Source organism: Galeopterus variegatus, unplaced genomic scaffold, assembly GCF_000696425.1.
Source record: "Galeopterus variegatus unplaced genomic scaffold, G_variegatus-3.0.2 Scaffold5590, whole genome shotgun sequence".
Taxonomy (NCBI): domain Eukaryota; kingdom Metazoa; phylum Chordata; class Mammalia; order Dermoptera; family Cynocephalidae; genus Galeopterus; species Galeopterus variegatus.
The window spans coordinates 67,934-86,310 of NW_007731701.1; the positions used below are offsets into that span (position 1 = coordinate 67,934).

At 54.9% G+C, this 18,377-nt stretch overlaps 1 protein-coding gene across 3 annotated transcripts in view; it reads left to right on the forward strand.

The window, feature by feature from the left end:
• ANO1 (anoctamin 1, calcium activated chloride channel) overlaps positions 1-18,377 on the forward strand; it is a 95,999-nt gene that overhangs the window by 16,851 nt on the left and 60,771 nt on the right. For all 3 annotated transcript variants that reach the window (XM_008589680.1, XM_008589681.1, XM_008589679.1), the window contains exons 5-9: positions 2,317-2,368; positions 5,411-5,466; positions 9,151-9,192; positions 15,067-15,131; positions 15,978-16,112. In XM_008589680.1, the coding sequence (XP_008587902.1) occupies positions 2,317-2,368; positions 5,411-5,466; positions 9,151-9,192; positions 15,067-15,131; positions 15,978-16,112 (350 nt within the window). The remainder of the gene's footprint in view (positions 1-2,316; positions 2,369-5,410; positions 5,467-9,150; positions 9,193-15,066; positions 15,132-15,977; positions 16,113-18,377) is intronic.

Genomic DNA, 18,377 nt, shown 5'->3' on the forward strand with positions numbered 1-18,377 from the left:
TTTTATTGTTAGTGTTACGGGTCAATTTTAGCAGTCAGATCTCATGACAGTACACACGAGGCGGAGTTTGGCGATGGAGCTCAGCAGCCCCGGTAGAGCTCAGGGGCTGGCACGTGCCTATAAAGAGGTTGGCCACCTGGGAGAACCACCTAGGAATGGTTTCACCTTTTCCACACCATGATGATGTAGGAGAAAATCAGAATAGACAGCTGAGTAAACTGAGTCACTCGGCCATGTTTCCATGTGTATGTGCACCCCAACTTTTTACATTCTCTGGGGCTGCCGAAACACTCCCGGGAAGCCCAGGGCAGGGTACAAATTTGTAAGTTCACTCTTGCTACAAGGGAGGTTGCCGAGGTGGAGGGGGGAACAGGCGAACCGAAAGCTCAGGTTCCCGTCTTGTTGGGATCTGCTGTAGGACTTGCTTAAGTGTGGTCTGTGATCCGTGGGGTGACGGCTGCTGTTACCACCAAGTCACAGGAAGCAGTTCTGTCTGGGCCAGTAAATATTAATTAAATGATCCATGACTCCATTTACCTCTAGGGGAGGGGGGAAGGGTGCGCTCTCCCAGAGGTCCTGGAGGCCAGTGTGTGAACGGCCCGCGTGCTCCAGAGAAACTGACAATTCAAAGCTTCGCCCTTGGCTAGTCAAGCCTAATGGTCTTTGAAATCTGACAGCATCCAGGAAGGGGTGAGGCCATTCTAGGCAAAGGTGTGGAGGTATGACACCCCCTTCTCTCTCCTCCCCTCCATACCAGACACCCGCTCCTGGCGTTGGGATGGCCCAGTGTACAAGTGGATAGGAGTCAGAGACCAGCAGGACCCAGTAGGGAAGGACCCAATGTAATGGTCTTGGGTCTTAGGCACTGGGGAGCCATAGAAGGTTGTGGAGCAAGGTTTAGGATGTGGTCATATTTGTTCTGAAACAATCGCTACCAAGAGCTGGCTGTGGGAGGGCAGGTGAAGTGGGGATGTGGGGTCACAGCTGTCATCATGAATGGGTCCTTGACTGCACATGTGGAAGGGAGGAGGTGGTTGCAGGAGAATCAGCAAGGGCAGGACAAAGTGACTGATTAGATTTGGGCAGTGACAGAGAGGGAGCCATGGAGAGCAGCTGAGTGGATGACTCAGTCCTTCATTCAGCAGGTACTTTATTGAGCACCTGCTGTGTGCCCGAGACTGGTGGGAGGGGAGAGGCATCGAGCACACTTTTAATATGGCAGGTGGTGAAAGCAGGAGCAGGGTTAGGAGACAGACAACAGCTGCTTTATGGGCCTGTTTGTTAAGGTGACTCTGGAGCCATTTAGATCTGGAGGGGACAAGCTCTTCCAGAAGAAGGAAAAGCCAGGACCTGAGGCTTCAGGAGTGGGTCTGGAGAGTGAGAGGAGTAAGGACAGATGGGTCAGATGGAGACAGAGAAGACACGGTCTGACAGTGGTGGGGCCAGATGGCACAGGCCTGGTGGGCCATTGGAAGAGCTCTGGCCTCGCCCAAGTAAGTGGGAGCAGTGGAGGGTTTCGAGGGGAGAGTTGGCATGCTCTGAATGCACATCCGTGTGGTGGGGCCAGCTATTCTCACCCTATTTGCAGATGGGGAAACTGAGGCACAGAGTGGTGATGTAATTTGCCCAAAATCACACAGCTAGAAATAGTGGAGCTGGCAGTCAGACCCAGACAGACAGACTCCTGAGCCAGAGCTCCTGAAGTCACCAAAGGAAATGTTTCATTAGTCAAGGAGGCATGGAGCAGGGCTGGGATTCCTTCAGGAGGTCCCTGCCCTGGCACTGTGAAACCAGAGCAGGACATTCGGCCACCTCCTGCCACAATGCAGAACAGAGTTGCCAAACCTGCCTTGCCACCACCTACCCCTCCCCCAGGTTTCTAGAATATTCAGGGCTACATCCAGGAATGGTCCTATTCCAACTCCTCTCTCAGCAAATAGGGGCCGGGAACCCCCTGGGCAGGGTACACGGCACAACTGTCGTCCTGAACACCAGCGCGGTTCCCAGGAGGGCGCCCAGCACGTAGTCAGTGCTTTCCGAGGCCAGCTCTTATCACGGCCACTTTTGGAAGTAAAAGGTGGGGACTCTTCAAGTTACATGCTTTCATCCCTAAGAACCTCAGACCTTTGACATTGTTGAGAATCCTGAGCTCGATTGACCTTTCCTTAGAAAAGTCCACGTCTTTCCTTGGAAGACGGTTGGAGGTGGTCTCTGGCAACATGTAACCAGTTCCTTTTCAGCGACTGCTCAGCAGTTCCTGCTGCTGGACACGCCTGAAGTAAGTGCCCCCCCCCCCTCCTTGTGTCTCCGCGATAGGTCTATGAGATTCTGAAAAGAACGACGTGTACCAAAGCCAAGTACAGCATGGGTAAGGACATTTTTGGGGCCTGAGATCAGCGTTGGTTTCCGAGTGGTAATCTTGCCTCCGAATCATCTCCGTGGGAGGTGGGCAGCCGGTTTGGGGTTTTAAAAGGGGTTTTGATTTAAGCCTGCGTGACAGTTTCTGACAGGAGGACTGGGAAGCTGCAAGGAGAGGCGTTCCAGGGCCACGGGGCAGTTTTATGGCCTGACACTTTTAAACACAGAGGCATCCTTCACTTAGGCTTGAGGTGTTCGTGGACATGTGGACAGGCTCTCCCTGCAGGGTGGTCAGTTCTGGCTGGAGACAGCCAGCATTAGGGGGACCGAGGATTCTCGACCCTCTCCTGACTCTCACAGTCCAGCAGGAAGGTGCCGGGGCTCTGGCCGGGGGCCACAGCACACGCAGCTCTCTGGACCCCATTAGAAGCAGCAGCCGCTGACAAGCACATGGCTCAGAGGGGAAGGTTCCCACCCTGGGGGTCCCTGCAGCCCCTGCCAGGGCTTACTGAAAGCAGTGCCCCCTCACTAGGCACCACTGTGTGCAGACAGCCTGATTCTGGAAGCTGCCAGAGATAAAATATCCTCCTGATTAAAGTGTGCGTGGGAACCACCCCCACAGCTGCAGGCTGAGTGTGCTGAAGCCAGAACATGGCAGAGCAAAGCAGTACCATTTCCCAGCCTTCCTCTCCCCTTCTCCTCGAGCTGTTTTACGCAGGGCTGAGAGCTGTGCTAGCGGGTGCCCATCCCTCACGCTGCAGAAGCCTCTGAAATTACTAGGCTGTGGCTTACAGGGCACAGAGCAGATCAGGAAAGAGCCGGAACTGTGTGTCTAGGAGAGGGAATGTGGCTGCAGCAGGCTTCCTGGGGAGGCAGGAATGCTGTGGGAAGTTGAGGGCTCAGCGGTTGAATTCCTGGGGACTGGCCCAGGATGCAGGGGGAAGATGACCCCTCCAAAGCTCGGCTGGGCTTTTGTCCCCCATCAATATGGCTGTTGGTCAGTCACAGGGACACCCTTCCAGGCCTGAAATCTCTAGGCCCATGTCCCAAATCAATGGAAGCACAGGGTCACACCCAGGGATCAAGAGGAGCCCAAGAAACATGTCCCCATCAGCCCAGCCCAACCCAGATGGAGCAAAAACCTCTAGACTGGCTGAGTCCTGTTCCGAGTGACCGTGATGCAGTCCGGTGGGAAGGAAGGTCAAGTCGGGAGTTTGGGTCTTTGAAAGTGCTTCTTTAGGTCACTGCTGCTTGCAGAGCAAAGCCTTAGAAAGGTCACTAGAGGCAGGGAGGAAGCGTGTTCTAGTCCCAGGGCCAGGTCTTGTACCTCGGTTTCCCCACCGGGTCCCTGTAGCATCCCTTCCTGTGGAAACTTGTGTGGTTGCTGGGAAGGTTTGCAAAGAGCCCAGGGTCTGGGGGCTGCATGCCCAGAGCTGACTGCCCCCTCCACATCGTCCTGGGGGGTGGAGGGTCTCTGTGTTCCCACCAGTTTTCTGGGAGGGCTGGTGATGGAGCAGATAGATGGGGGTCCTGTTCTGCACCTCTGCTTCACATCGGCGCCTTGTCTGAGAGCTCTCCTGACCTGCAAATTCATCCATTCAACTTGCAGCAAGTATCGATGGATTCCTGCCCTCAGGGTTTATTTTCTAAGGGAAGGAAACAAATAATAAATAAACAAATAAACCAGAACATAGTCTTTCAGGATGGGGGTGATGGGGCAAGCTAGGACGATTTAGGAACCGTGACCAGAGAAGACCCTTCTGACGAGGTGACATTTGAGCAGAGGCCTGAAGAGAGTGAGAGGTGAACTTCCCAGATGGCAGGAGCAGCCTGTGCAGAGGCCTTGTGGGAGCACCGTGCTGGGAGCGTTTTAGGAACAGTAAGGAGGCCGCTGAGCGTGGATCAGACTCCGCGTCCATTTCCATTGCGGATGAATGTCTCACACATATGTGTGTTCCTGCCTCTCTGGTTTTGAATCTAAGTGTCCCTCAGGTCGCCTGACCATTCCAGATCACTGACCATTGAGATGGTCCATTTTTAAGGGTATTTCAGGATGTTTTTTTCCCACCGACATCAGGTGGAATCTCAGACGGTGGGCCTCCCGGGCCACTGTGAAAAATCTGACACTCTCACCACCTGGAAAACCCCTTTGGCCAGGCAGGGGGCTCCATGAGCAGCAAAGGGCTTCATGGAAGCTCCTCAGCCGAGCTGGTCCCCAGGATGTGTTTGGAGCAAGATCAGCTTCCCAGGAACCCTCTTCCCCATGCACAGCCCTGGCACTCCCTTCCCCCCTTCCAGCAGCATCTTGCGGGGCTGGGCCCCCCATCCACACCTGTTAGGAGGTGCAGGCGTGGTGTGTGTATCACGCGCCCAGTGCAGCGTCCCCAGGAGCACGGACAGCCGTGAGCCCCCGCCACCAGCGCCTTCTCCCCCAAACGCAGCTTTGATCCTTCCATGTCACTAATAGCCGGTGTATGAACAGGGCAAGGAGAGGGAAGAAAGAAGGACTCCGCCCTTCTAAGTAAAAGGCGGAAATGTGGGAAATACGGTAAGTGCGGGCCTCCTCTTTGGCTTTTCCAATCAACCTACAATCTAATTCCAAATTGTATGCGTGTTTCCTGGCACCATCAATTTTTCCATCCGTACATTTTCTCATGATTCGGCTTTTCTAACCACTCGAAATCCACCTTTCTGGTCTGCAGGCTTGCCCTGGAGCAGGTGGGGGTAGCTGGTGCATCGGAGGTTTGGGGGTGACGGAGTGAATCATGGCTGCTCCCACCTCCTTCCTCCGAGACAGAGCTTTCTCTCGGGGTTCCTGTGTCTTCCTACTTCTGCCAATCGAGCATGTTTTACCATCTCCTAGTCGGTAGATACATAACCCAGCTGCATCATACTCGGGGAGGAAACCCAGAACGGTGGCCGGGCTCGGTGCAGCCGGGGTCATTTCACTTTGAGAAAACTCCTGGTGATTGAGGCAGCCCTGTGACCGCTGTGACTTAAAATGTGGACCGGGAGACCTGTCTGGCTGATAATCCTCTCCTCTGTTTTTAAGGCATCACAAGCCTGCTGGCCAATGGCGTTTACTCGGCCGCGTACCCACTGCACGATGTAAGTAACCTTGACACACAGTGTATCTCTGCGTCATCTGACTCCACAAATCCCCACTGGCCACACACCCCAGGGAGCTCTAATTATCCTGTGGTCACAGCTTCCTGCTTGGCTCTCTCTGTAAATGTCAACTGTACACAGGCCTTCCCTGTTCCCTGTGTGTGGACAGAGAGGTTACGCACGGGGCCATCTTTTCTTGGTGAACAATCCCAGCGAAACAGGGACATTTGTGGCACTCTCCCTGGCTTTGTGTGCATCTCAGTCAGCTGGATCATGAAATGTTTTCCCTGGCTCAGGCTCTCCCACCCCCAGCCCACCCCAGGCCCTGGCAGAATGACCAGGGCTCTGTATGTATCTGTTTCTGTAGAGCAAGTGGCCGGCTTCCTGAGCTGACTCTCCAAATCCCACTGGTATCCCTCTGACAAATATAGCCCATGGCCATGGCTGTGTGCTGGCTTGGCTTGGGGTGGAGCGGGAGAGAGATGATTGTCTTCTCATTGTCTCTATGGGAACAGGGACTCAAGTTCAGCAGGGCACCGGCAAGGGGCCGTGGGGCCGAGCAGTGTGGGAACCCCAGACAGAGAATCTCTGGAACTTTCCAAATGTGCATGACTGCAAAGACGAGGAGCCAAGAAGCAGGAGAGAGAGGGGACAGGCCTGGGAGTCAGGAGACCCAGATTCCAGTCTTGGCCTCACTTTCTCGCTGGCCTTGCTCTTGCTGAGCCTCGATGTCCCCATGTGTAGGTCGGGGATAATTAAGGTGCCCTAATTGCCAAGGGAGCAGAGGGTGTCTCAGGGAATACAGCTAGGAAAGGGCTTTGAGCCAGAGACTCTGGATCAAACCAACGCAGGGGGCTGGGAGGGTGTAGGGCAGTCCACGTGAAGGAGGGTCCGGGGAGCCTCGTCCAGACCACTGACCCTGGAGGAAAGGTGCTCAGCTGACCTGCTGCCCCTCACCTCATCCCCTCCTTCATCAGGGCCTCCTCCTCACTGTAGGGCTGGCGATTTGGAGTTGACCGACCCAGCTTCTCCACCTTGTGCCTTCGCACATGCTGTTCCTTCTGCCTGCAGTGCCCTTCCTGCCACCCGCATCCTCCAGGCAGACAGGTGCATCCACACCACGCCTTCCTTTTTCTTTCCTCCCTGCATAGCTGATTTCTTCCTCCGGGCTCCTGATGCTCCCTGTCCTACAAAGACACCACTGTCCGGCCCCTTCTACTGTGTGTGTGTCATGTCACAGGAGCCCAGGCACTTGGCACTTACTAGGTGTTCAACAAATGTGATGTAGCTTTGGATGGGATTGAGCCAGGCTGCCCTGGCCAGTGACCTGCTGCTCTGTTTAGGTTTCCAGCGCAGGGCTCAGACCCCTGTTCCTGCCTCCTCCCCCAAAGCTCTTGTTCGGTCATTCAGCCCTACTCTGTGCAGATTCCACCTGGGTGCCAGGAATATGGCCCTGCCCAGCACAGTCCCAGGACCTTCAGAGCAGGCAGCTGAGAGCCACATGCGTGCTCCTGCTTGGCCTTTTATCTGGTAACCCCCACCAAGAGGTTGGGGCACAGAAGCTAAAATGTTTCAGGGCCTCCCTGACTGTTTTGAGTCAGCCCTTTAAGTCTTAAACGGAAAAGGGGAGAAATCAACGTTCGTAAGCACCTACTGTGTGTAGAACACTGTGTTTAGTAGAAACTTCATGTAATTTAGTCCGGTGCTGAATGGAAACTCAGAGAGGTTTAGTAACTTACTCCAGGTCACACAGCGCCTGCAGGGAGCTGGGGCCAAAAGCCATACCTGGTTGACACACCGCTGCTCCATCCCCCGGCTGCGTCACCACCTCTTCCTTCTCTGGAAGCCAAATGTCACTCCTCTTCTTGATCTTCACTACTGCGTTTGTCTTAAGAATTGATTCTGTCAACAGTTTAAACTGACTGGTACGAGACTCCCTAATCCACTGGGCCTATCGTCTCCAAGATCCACATACAGAAACTCCTCATTCGCAAATATGACTGTACCTTATGCAGCAATAGGGAAGCTATGACGTGGGATCTGCTCCCACTTTAAAGATGGGGAAACCGAGGCTTGAGGAGTTCAGGCAACTTGCCCAGGGGCACACTGCCAAGGACGGGTGGAGCCCAGAACCTCTGGACTGTGGGCTTCTGGCCTCTTTAGGGAATATGGAATTTTACACCCATAAATTGCCCGTACGACTGAAAGGTACCCACCCCATTAAGTACCCTGTGCACCCCATGCTCTTAAACAGAGAACCCTGAGTGCAGGATGTTCACACTGGCCTCTGGGTGGGCAGTAGCAGGCTGTTTGCTGCAGGGGACAGCTCTTGCTCTGCAGTGTTCTGTGTCCACCTGCCTCACCACTGAGTTGTCCCACAGCGCATGGCCTGAAGCATTCTCACACCCCTTCCAATCCCGCGCTACTGCATTCATTCCTTCATTCGTTCGTTCAACAAGAATATCTCTCAGGCAGGGTGCTGGGTGCCGTTGCCAACCAGATAACCCGATAGGATCGTGCATGAAGTGAGTCGTGTGCAGTGAGCAAGATCCTGAGGGAGTCTCCTGTAATTAGAGTGTATCAGATGTGCAGAAAGGACTTTGACATTTATGTTGGCTGCTCGGTGGCTTCTTGGCTTCCTCCCTGGTTGGCATCTTCATCTTCCCTCCTTGAGGCACCAGTGAATAGCCCTCTGTATAAACAAGGTGCTACTGGGATCGTGTGGCTCTCTCATCCATGAAACAGAACACCAGGAGGAGTTGGGCTTGGGTGGGTGAGGGTCCCCTGAAGACTTCGGAGGAGATGGGTTAAAGTGCTCTCAGGGTGTCTTCATTCAAAGGTCCCTGACACTGGGTTGCTTGCTTGGGTACATGGTCAAGTCCTCCCCTCCTGGCAAGGGGTGTCAGGGCCATTAAAGTTGCTGGTGAGTGGAGGGGGCACCAGGCAGTCCTTCAAGAGGCCCAGAGCTCTATCCACCCAGCTATTCTCAAGACCAGTTGGACAGGCCGGCCAGCCACGCCCAGGCCCCAGCAGAGCCTGTCCTGCTGCTCCGCCTTAGTTATTTATATCAGCCATTGGTGTTCTGGGATCACTTTTGACTTTTAGACCCTTTTCATCCTTTGGATATGGAAGCCTGGATCCAAGTCCTAAGTATGCCCTCAGGGAAGTCACTTTGCTTCTCTGAGCCTCAGTGTTCCCTGTAAAATGGGAGTGTTGAGCTCACAGATCTAGATGTAGTGACCATATAATTTATCGTCCTTCATGGAATGCTTAAGAATGAAAAGGGGGACACCACCTGGATGGGGCACTGGGACTGTCCCAGCAGAGTGGGACATATGCTTATTGGTACAATTCTTCCTGCCCCCAAAGGCCCGCTTTCTTTTGTGCTGTCAGCCCCCGGGAACTGGCCGCGGACCCCCTCCTGGAGCGCCTCTCTGTTTGAACGGGGAGGCAGCGGGCTGTCCTGGGGAGGGAGGGCTGGTCGGGCGGCCACAGGGACTTAGCACTTTTATTAGAAGAGGACCCCAGGGCGACCTTCATGCTCTGTGTGCTGTTTTGTCCCTGGATTATCTTAATTTGTGTCAACGAGGGCTGCCGGTGTGTATGTTTTAAAGGGTGAACAAGTTTGAGCTGCTCAAAAGCTCCACTGGATAGTAAGAGTTTTCCTTTTCTCTTCTGTAACAGGGAGACTACGACGGTGAAAATGTCGAGTTCAATGACAGAAAAGTAAGTCGAGGCAAAGCGGAGCAGAAGGCAGCTCTGGCGGGGCCGCGTGAGGCTGGGGAGGGCCTGGGCCGCAGCAGGGCTGGGCGTGGGCATTTGTGGTCACATCGCTTCCCTCCCACCTTTTCGGGAGACTCTGTGGTTGGTTTTCCCTTTTCTGAGTCTCAGAAGCGTCCTCGGCTGGTGACTGTCAACGTTCCCCTGCACGTTGTCCTTTCTCTACCGAGCCTGGGCGGGGTTAGGCCCCTGTGTCACCGGGAATCTGAGCCATGCCTGTGCCTCCAGCAAAAGTCTTTGCCGGCATTGGACTTAATCCCACACTGCTCCTGGGCGAATAAACATGGGAACCGCTGTGGCCAGCTGTTCAGAGAGCCCCTGCTCCCAGCACACACTGGGGAAGCCTGTCTGATGGTGTTCGGTCCCTGTGTTTCTCAAGTTTACCTGACCTGGAACCCTTTCAAATGGAGACGTTATTGAGCTAGTGTTCCGTGGAACACACCTTGGGAAACACAAAGGGGTCCTTTTATTCTTCCGTGGCTGTTCCTAACTTCCCCCCCACCTCCAACCCCTCGCTCCAGGCGAGGAATCTCTGCTGCTTCCACCCAGACTCTGCAGAAAGCCCTGCTCCCTACCATGCCCCCCACTGACCGTCTCCCCACCAGACCAGCTCCCCTCCTCCCCTCCACACTCAAGGTCCCTTCCTGCCACCCGGCACAAACACCCGATTCCAGCCTTGCTCCCCGACTTCCACGTTCATCTCTCTCCATCCCCCGAACAAACCCAGACCTCCTCACCGGGAGCAGCCCTCCCTGACGCCTGCCATCCTGCCTCCTGTCCCCGTGGCTGATCGTGCCACAGGTGGTGGGCCAAGACGCTTCCCTGAGAACCTCACAATGGTGGCCCCGTCCCAGATCCCGGGGGCAGGAACCTCTGTGTATGGAATGTTCTTTGGTTGAGGCTCCCTTCAGCCCCTGACCCGTGGTTTTAAATCTTTGGTACTTGATGCAACTTGCCTGCCCGGGAATCCGGCTGAAGATGCTATCTGATTTAGCACAAAAATTACATATTTGGTTATTTTTAGTGTAACATCTGGCATTCGTCTGAGACCCCGTGACTTGCAGAACTCCCCCATCCGATCCCATCAGAGAAGAACTATCCCTCCACAGCCTGCCCTGACCAACTCTGGCCTCAGAGCCCAGCCCCCCGTCCCTCTGCTCCCCTCTGCATTGGCCGATGCCTTTCCTCCACCTAAAAACGCGTCCTCCAAGGACACCAGCACCCCCTGTCTGGCTGAATTTGGTCCCCTGGGTCATAGCCCTCCTCCCGAGTCCCCCACAGTCCCTCCAGGCTCCGGCCACTTTTCTGATCTCAAGACTGCTTGGCCGATGGTCACATCAGTGCCAGGACTGTCTCACTCAGTTACTTATTCAAGAAATAGTTACTGAGCACTACTGTGTGCCACGCCCAACTAACACAACTCCAGGTTTGTCCAGGCCCAGCTGTGTGCCTAGCTGGAATGCTGCCACCCTCCCTCCAACCCCCATTTAATTTTATGTCCCAGCAACGGGTTCAAGGCCTGGCCCAAGGGAGTAATCAGATGGACGTGTGGGTGGGCGGGTGAATGAATTTTGTGGTGGACGGATGGACGGACAGATGTGTGGGTGGATGGTGGAAGGAAGGGAGGAAGGACCAGATAGGTGTTGGCTCTTAACTCAGAACCTTGGAGAACTTCTCATTCTCACGTGATGACTCCATAGTAAGTGTCCTGGTTCTGAGGATTCTGACAAAATTTGTGGCTTCTTCATTATTGCTCCTGTCGGTGGCAGGAGCCCAAGTGCCTGACCCTGGGTACCTCACAGGACAGAAAGGAAAGCACAGCCAAGGACATGTCAAGGACATTTTCCTATGCTGAACCAGGGGTGGAAGGTGCACACAGGAATGTTTGAACAAGAGGCAGGTTGGGCTGAGGCTGAGCCCAGTGTCACTGTCACCTGACCATGGGATCACAAGCATCTGGGGGTCCCTGGATGAGCGCCCCTTCCTCCAGGGCTGGGTGATTTCACATCTACACAGAACTGGACCCTGGTTGAATAAGGGGCTCACCAGACTCAGTTTGGATATTCTGGAAGGTGCTCTGGGACACGGTTCCTGGCTGCTCCTGTAGCTAGCTTGAGCCCGCTGGAGCAGAGGACAGACAGAACCCATAGAGATGGGCGTGCTGGGGGAGGGGATCTCTGCCAGGCGTGGGTTGAGGTCGGCTGCATCCCTGTGCTGCACCGGGAGCCATAGGGCCCAACCTGTCCTTCATTTACTCATGCGACAGTTACTTCCTGAAAACCTGTGATCTGCCTCAGGCCTTGTGCAAGGTGCTGAGGACGGGAAGGACCAGAAAAACCTGGTCATCCTGGTGTCTCCACTCTGGGGGGTTGGCAAGGAGCAAGTGCATGTACTGATTGAGGATGCGCCAGCGCCGTGTCAGGCCTGCCCCAACTACGGGGGTCCCAGCCAGGAGGTCCAGGCAGGGGAGATGCCCATGGGCTGAGCCAGATCCCCCCAAGACCCAGGTGCTGGAGGGCTCCTGGGTCACTGTGGCTGGAGCCTGCCCACCCAACACCCCGCACACAGCTCCCACACTCACTGAGCAAAGGTGCACCCTGGGGTTTCTTCCAGCCATAACAGTGAACTCTTAAGCTTGATTTCTGTACCTCGACAGAGCAGGACGATGGGTGGCTCTTCCTGCAGGAGGAGACGTCCCCTGAGGTCAAGCAGTTTATGTAAAAGGCCTGGGGTGGGCTTCCACCCACCATATCTATCAGCAGATGGGTCTGAGCCTGCTGGGGGCCAGCCCGAGGCAGGCAGTCCCGGGAGAGGACCCTCCTGAGGGTCATTTCAGTGCCTCCCCTCCCCTGGTGCAGGTCTTTGACCCTGTCTCAGTGTCTCTGTCTCTCTGTCTCTCTGTCCCTGTCTCTCTCTGTCTCTCCTCTCCCCCTCCCCTGCCACGCTTTCCCTCTGATGCACCTCCCCGCTTGTCTATGGTGTGAGTCAGTGACGCGATTCCAGGTGAGGGAGGGCTGGCCAGGCTAGTGATGGCTGCTTTGCTGCTCCAGAGGCACCATTCAACGTCATCCAGGGTTGCAGGCCTAGACCTCCCTGTCTGCACCATAAGACTGCAGCCTTCTCATCACTATCTGCCTGACTACACGTGCTGATACCTAACGAGCATTCTACCTTTTGCAAATCGCTCAGAAGGGGGAGGGGTCTTCTCAAGTCTGTCTACTAGGGGTTGGGGATAGGGCTCTTCCCAGGACTGTCCACTGGAGGCCCAGAAGAGGAAGGGTCTGCCCACGACCACGCAGCCGGGCTCCTCAGCAGAGCTAGCACCCCCAGACCCTCTCCCTTCTGGGACAGCCGGGGGAGGCTGAGCATCCAGGCGCCTCACCCCGGAAGCAGCGAGGGCCCACCCAGCAGCGGCCAGCCTTGCTCGTGTGCTTTCAACACCTGGAATCCTGCAAGTACATCACATTTGTGCCACTTTTAGAGGGACTTAAAATCTGAAGAAAACCACTCTTTGAAAGATCAGAGCAGGCAAAACCCAGGGGGTTGACAGCAAGGTTTGCTTCTAACTTATTAAGAATACATTTTGCTTTCTTTTACGTTATTTTCTTCCCCGCTTTTTGGAGGCAAATTCTGATGAAATACAGCACTTATATTCTCCTGGGTGTTATTTCTCAGAGCTGCAGAAGGAGCCCCAAAGAAATGGAGAAGTTCTCTAGAGGGTAATTCCTGTGGGCCCCCAACTCCCTGTTCTACAGAAGCTGGACCCTCCCAGCAAGCCTCTCACACATCTTTAATTTTCAAACACCTTGTTGAAGAAATCTTTGTGCATGGAAGGCCATCCCCCCCACTCTGGATTTTCCAAGTCTGTGGGAGAGAATGTCTTAGCCTGCTCGGGCTACCGTAAAGATCAAGGCACCCCCACTTCAGTTCCTGGTGAGGCCTCTCTTCTGGGTTTGCAGACGGCTGCCTTTTTGCTGTGTCCTCGCATGTGTGGATGGGCAAGTTCTGTGTCGCTTCCTCTTCTTATAAGGACACCAATCCTATTGGATCAGGTCCCCACTTTTAGGACTTCATTTCACCTTAATTACCTCCCTAAAGGCCCCATCTCCAATTAGTCTCACTGGGGTCTAGAATTTCAACATATGAATTGGGAGGGTGGGGGACACAAACGTTTAGTTCATAGCAGAGAGTGTTTGGTGTGGTGTTTTCATATTTCCATGAATCTGAGTATAGGAGACCCCCAAATTTCTTAATTGACCTGTTAAGGAAAGAGGACAGATGCTAAGCAGTAGTGCACAGAAAGACCAGGGGACCCAAGGTGAGTTCACACGGTGTCCCCACACCTGCCTCCAGCGCATTTCTTCTCTGACACATCAGAGAAGGGGTGGCTGTGGGAGGCAGTGGTCCCTTCCTGCTGCACCAAGACAGGAGGACTCTGACTGCTCCCATGTGAGACCCCTCACAAGGCAGAGCAGCCTGGCCAAGGGGCTGGTGCAGGACACTGGCATTTTGTCTCGCTCTGCAACGATGACCCACCTGTCTCTGCAGGTGGAGGCCCCGGGGCCTCCCTTCCTCCTCAGCTTTTCCACATTGGCAATTGCCCATCGTCCATTTCTGGGGCAAATCCAGCCCCTGCCAGCCCCTCTGACTCTCCTTGGGGTGGTCATGGGGCACAGAGTTCTTGTGGTGACCCAATTCCCTTCCACCCAGCCAGGTGGCCTGAGGCAAGTCACACACCCCTCTGACTGGCCATCCGGCTGTAAGGGAGGCTGGCAACTCCATAGCACCACGTGACAGCAGGAACATACCTTTTGCTTGCGAGTTTGGGTATCGGTGCGATGGGTGTGCCTGGGGTTGCTTCTCCTTCCTGTTTCTCAGTTGGGGTCTCTACAGAACACCAGCCCAGATGTCACACCAAAGGAGATGCTCGGACACACCAGGTTATGTCACTACCAAGATATCTCCCACCCATTTCCTGCCCTTGCGGGGTTGGGAGGGGTGATGGAGGCTTCGAAGGGTTCCTTCATCCCCCAGCCGTGACCTTGGTCTGAATTTGGGAGGTGGCTTTGCCCAGGGAACGGGTCTGAGCTGAGGAGGTCGGCAGCAGCCACCCCTCTGGCTGGTGTCCTGGGATAGCTGCCCCCCTGGGCTTTGTCTTACGGTTGGAGCAGCATCAGTGACCCACCCAGTGGGACTCTTTTTCAAGCCAGCAATCCTAACTCTAACCCTCGAGTCAGCCTCTTCCTCGAGACCTGCTCCACATCTTCCTGCAAGGCTCACAGTCCGCCGAACTTACTCCCATCCCTGCCCAAGGCCTGGGGGGTGATAGGGTGTGTGTCCATTTCGTTGACTCCACTACGCGTTGTTAATCAGACAGCCCATCTCAGGAGACAAAGCTCCAGCTGTCTGTGCATCCCATGAGACTTTTAAAAAATCTTCCCATTGGTGCTTCTATGCTTAAAACCCTGTGGCTTTGCACCCTTTGTAAAGAACAGGTTGGTGTCTGACTGGGACGATCAAAACACCTAAATGGGAAAGCCTTATAGTGTCAGGCCTTTTCAGATCGATTCCAGATCAAATCATGAAGATTTAGGATTCCATAATCTTCCAGAAGCTTCTTTCCCATCCCCACCTTTGTCTAAAAATGGAGGCTCACCCTTGCCACCATGCGGCCAACTCTCGATAAGCGTTTGTGGAATGAATGAGCAAGGTACGCATGCGCTGAGTCCCCAGCACCTGTGTCCCCAGAACACAGGTGCTGGGGACTCGGCCTCGGAGTGCTGCGTCTTCCCCAGCTTCTCACCCCTCCCTCTCTCCCAGCTCCTGCATGAAGAGTGGGCGAGATACGGCGTCTTCTACAAGTACCAGCCCATCGACCTGGTCAGGTAAGGGGGCCCGGGCGGGTAGACTCCCAGGCCAAGGCTGTGGGAAGGGAGTCCCTAGCTCGGTGTCAGTCGGATAAATGTCCCTGGGTGTTTCAACCACTCCACGTATTCCATGCCTGGGAACCTGTTTGAACTTGAAGAACTGGCGTGGGAGGACCTAGGTCCCTGCAGGACCAGCAGCCTGGGCCGGCCTTGGTTGAAGCAATTTATTCAAATTCGCTGGAAGAGGATGGACTTTTCTATCACATTCGCCACCTCATCCTGAACTCACGGCCTGGCCCAGTCTGGCTGGGCGGCTGCTGGGGTTTCCTGCATGTGGCCTTGAGGGGAAGGAAAGACCTGCCTCAAAATTTGTAAGACTTGTCCTCTCCCGAGAGGACCTCTGTCCCCACAAGGCAGGAAGGAGGGACGAACCAGATTGGGCGGTGTGTCCTGTGGGGACTTGCAGACTGGGGATCAGCCCATGGAAATTCATGCAAGCCACCAAGATGCCAAGCACGCTTAACGTGAGGAGAGATGGCTTCTCTCGAGTCCTCCATGCCAAGGTTCATTCCCGTCCTTACGCTCAACAGGACGTGGAATGGAGCCAGCAGCCTCCAGGGGAAATAAAATACATCTTTGCCCACCAGCGTGGGCCGTCACCAGCGGAAACGCTGCCACCTTCCCAGGGCACAAAAGAGAAGGGGGCGGGTGTAGGAAAAGCAGAGACGCCCCCAGCCTGCGGCGTGGCCCCGAGCCCCCTCTGCCATTTGAGCCGTTCCTTTCTGGGGAGGGGATGAGACACGTTTTCCCCGTGGTACCAGATGAGAGTGCGCGTTTCTCCGTCTGGCTTGCCCCGCCGTGTAGGAAGTATTTTGGGGAGAAGATCGGCCTGTACTTCGCCTGGCTGGGCGTGTACACCCAGATGCTCATCCCTGCCTCCATCGTCGGAGTCATCGTCTTCCTGTACGGATGCGCCACCATGGATGAAAACATCCCCAGGTAGGCGACAGCCCCTGCCCCGCCGATGACACCCCTTCCCGTGCAGCAGCCGCTTTCCCGCTGTCACGGCTGTGGGGTTTGTGAGGACTGTGGCCTCATCCCAGTTCCTATACACACGCTCAGCGCCCCAGGTAATCTCAAGCCAGGCCACAAGCTGTCGGGACAAAAGGCGCACGGTCCCAAGGGTTTAACAGCCGGGTAGGAGTGTGGGTGTCCTTTTTGGGCATGATCATCCGAGGATATGTTTTACGGTCAGATAAAGACACAAAATAAATACCCGGCCCGTTTTCATGCTCTGGAAGTTTTTGGGTTTTTTTTTTTTTTTTTAGTTTTCTTGTTCCTTTTCATTTTGGGTCATTGTGTGACAGGAAAATTCACTGTTTCGTCATGTGGTGAGGACACAGGACAGGTGAAGGTGCAGCTCCTTGGCGCAGCTGGCGCATGAGCCGTGCGGTAGATGCCACCTGCTCCCCCTGGCACCTGCCTGCCTCGTCCCGGGGCTTTGGCAAATTGGGCAGAAATGGCAACTTAAGGAAGGCTAGTGTCACTCAACACACCAGGGCTTTGAGTGTAGATCTGGTTTGCCTGCTGCGGTTCACCAGGGGTTATGTCTGGGAAGAAGGCCCAGACCCAGAGACAGCCCAGCCTCACCCAGGGGTGCAGCTCTCCCAGAAAGGCAGCTGAAACACAAGTCCAGTGGTATAAGTTTTAAGGACTCCGTCCTCCGTGTGCGGAGCCATCTGCAGTCCTTGCATAGTTGTTTCCTTGATTTGCTAATACCAAGCCAAAGATAATTGCAGTGTGCATTCAGGAGCACAGGCCTCTGACCTCTGCAGGGGCCCTATACCGATGGGCAGCAGGTGTTTTTCCAGTGCCTTCTGTGTGCAGGTCGCTCTGCAAGGGAACTGAGACCCTAGAGGTGAATTTGGGCTGGCCCTGCCTTGCAGGAGCTGCAGCCTCAGAAAAGTCCTAATACATCCATTCGGCTCTTTTTCTAATGACTCTGCCAAGTGTCTTTAAGTCTGAGCTATGACTTGGAAAATTCATCAACAGTTCCGGTCAGGAAAGAGCCAATGAGATCCTTAGTTAGCGAAGAAACTGGCTCTGAGCAACACAGAAAGACCATATCCGGTAAATTTGTGTTTAAATGATGTTTTAATACATGAATAACACCTAAAGTATTCCACCCACCAGAATCAGAGCTTTTAAAGGAATCTGGCTTAGCTCCCCTCCAGTGTTATTTTGGTCCTGGACAGGAGAAAGCTTGTCCCTGTGTTTGCTGATATGATATGAGGTCGCCACACTTGGGTTTGATTGTGGTCAGGATCAAAGCAGCCCAGACTTGGTGGCGCTGCAAAAGCCAGCTTTTGGCTGAAAGAGCTCAAAGCCACAGGGAAATGGCAAGTGAAAGGTGGGGAGCCTCCCCGTAAGCCCCTGGAGGAAGCCGGAGGGTCCTCCATCTTCCCTCCTCCTCCCCTCTGCTGGCCTGACATGTGGACCCCCAAGAAAGGGTGCCCAGATCCCTTGGGCCATGCCAGCTTGGGCTGCCTTCGGTCCATGGTCAGAAATGCAGATAGCAGTTAGGATTCAGCTGCTGCAGGGTGTGGATGTGACCAGTGCCCAGGCCTGTCTCAACCCCGATCCATGCCCCACTTGGTTCCCTGGACCAGCACAGGGGGCCTGTGCTCCCCTCGCCCTCCATCCAGTCCCCCACCAAGGTTGCAGGGCAGCCAGTGCCCAGCAGGGTGCCGCCCCACCCCACCCCTCCTGTCTTCTCTGAAGAACAGAACTTCCCGCTCTGGGTCTTTATTTTAGCTGAAGATGGAGGATGTTTTTAAAAGGGGAGAAAATGGGTTTTTGTCTGGCTGGTGGTGTTTGCACTTGAAGCCGAGGCTGGCAGGCAGAGGAGCTCGGACGAGCCGGGGGACTCATGGGCAGGAAGGCATGGGTATGCCCTGGCCCTCCCTGGCCCAAGTCCACCCCTCGGGGCTCCAGGCCCCTCACCCTAAGGGCAGGTGGTCACTGTGGCCCCAGGCCACATGCCGAGGATGGCATTTGGCCTTCCAGCCACCAGTTCCCTGGGTCATGCACAGCTGCAGATGTCCCACCCCCACACTGTCCCCTCTGCCTTCCCAGAGGGCCCTCAGAAGAGAAGAAGCTTAATGAAGGGCAAGGGACAGATCCCACAAGGCCAGCTCCTGGGCTTCCATTTAAAATCACTGCAGGGCCGGCCTGGTGGCGCACTGCTACAGTGCGCCGCTTGGG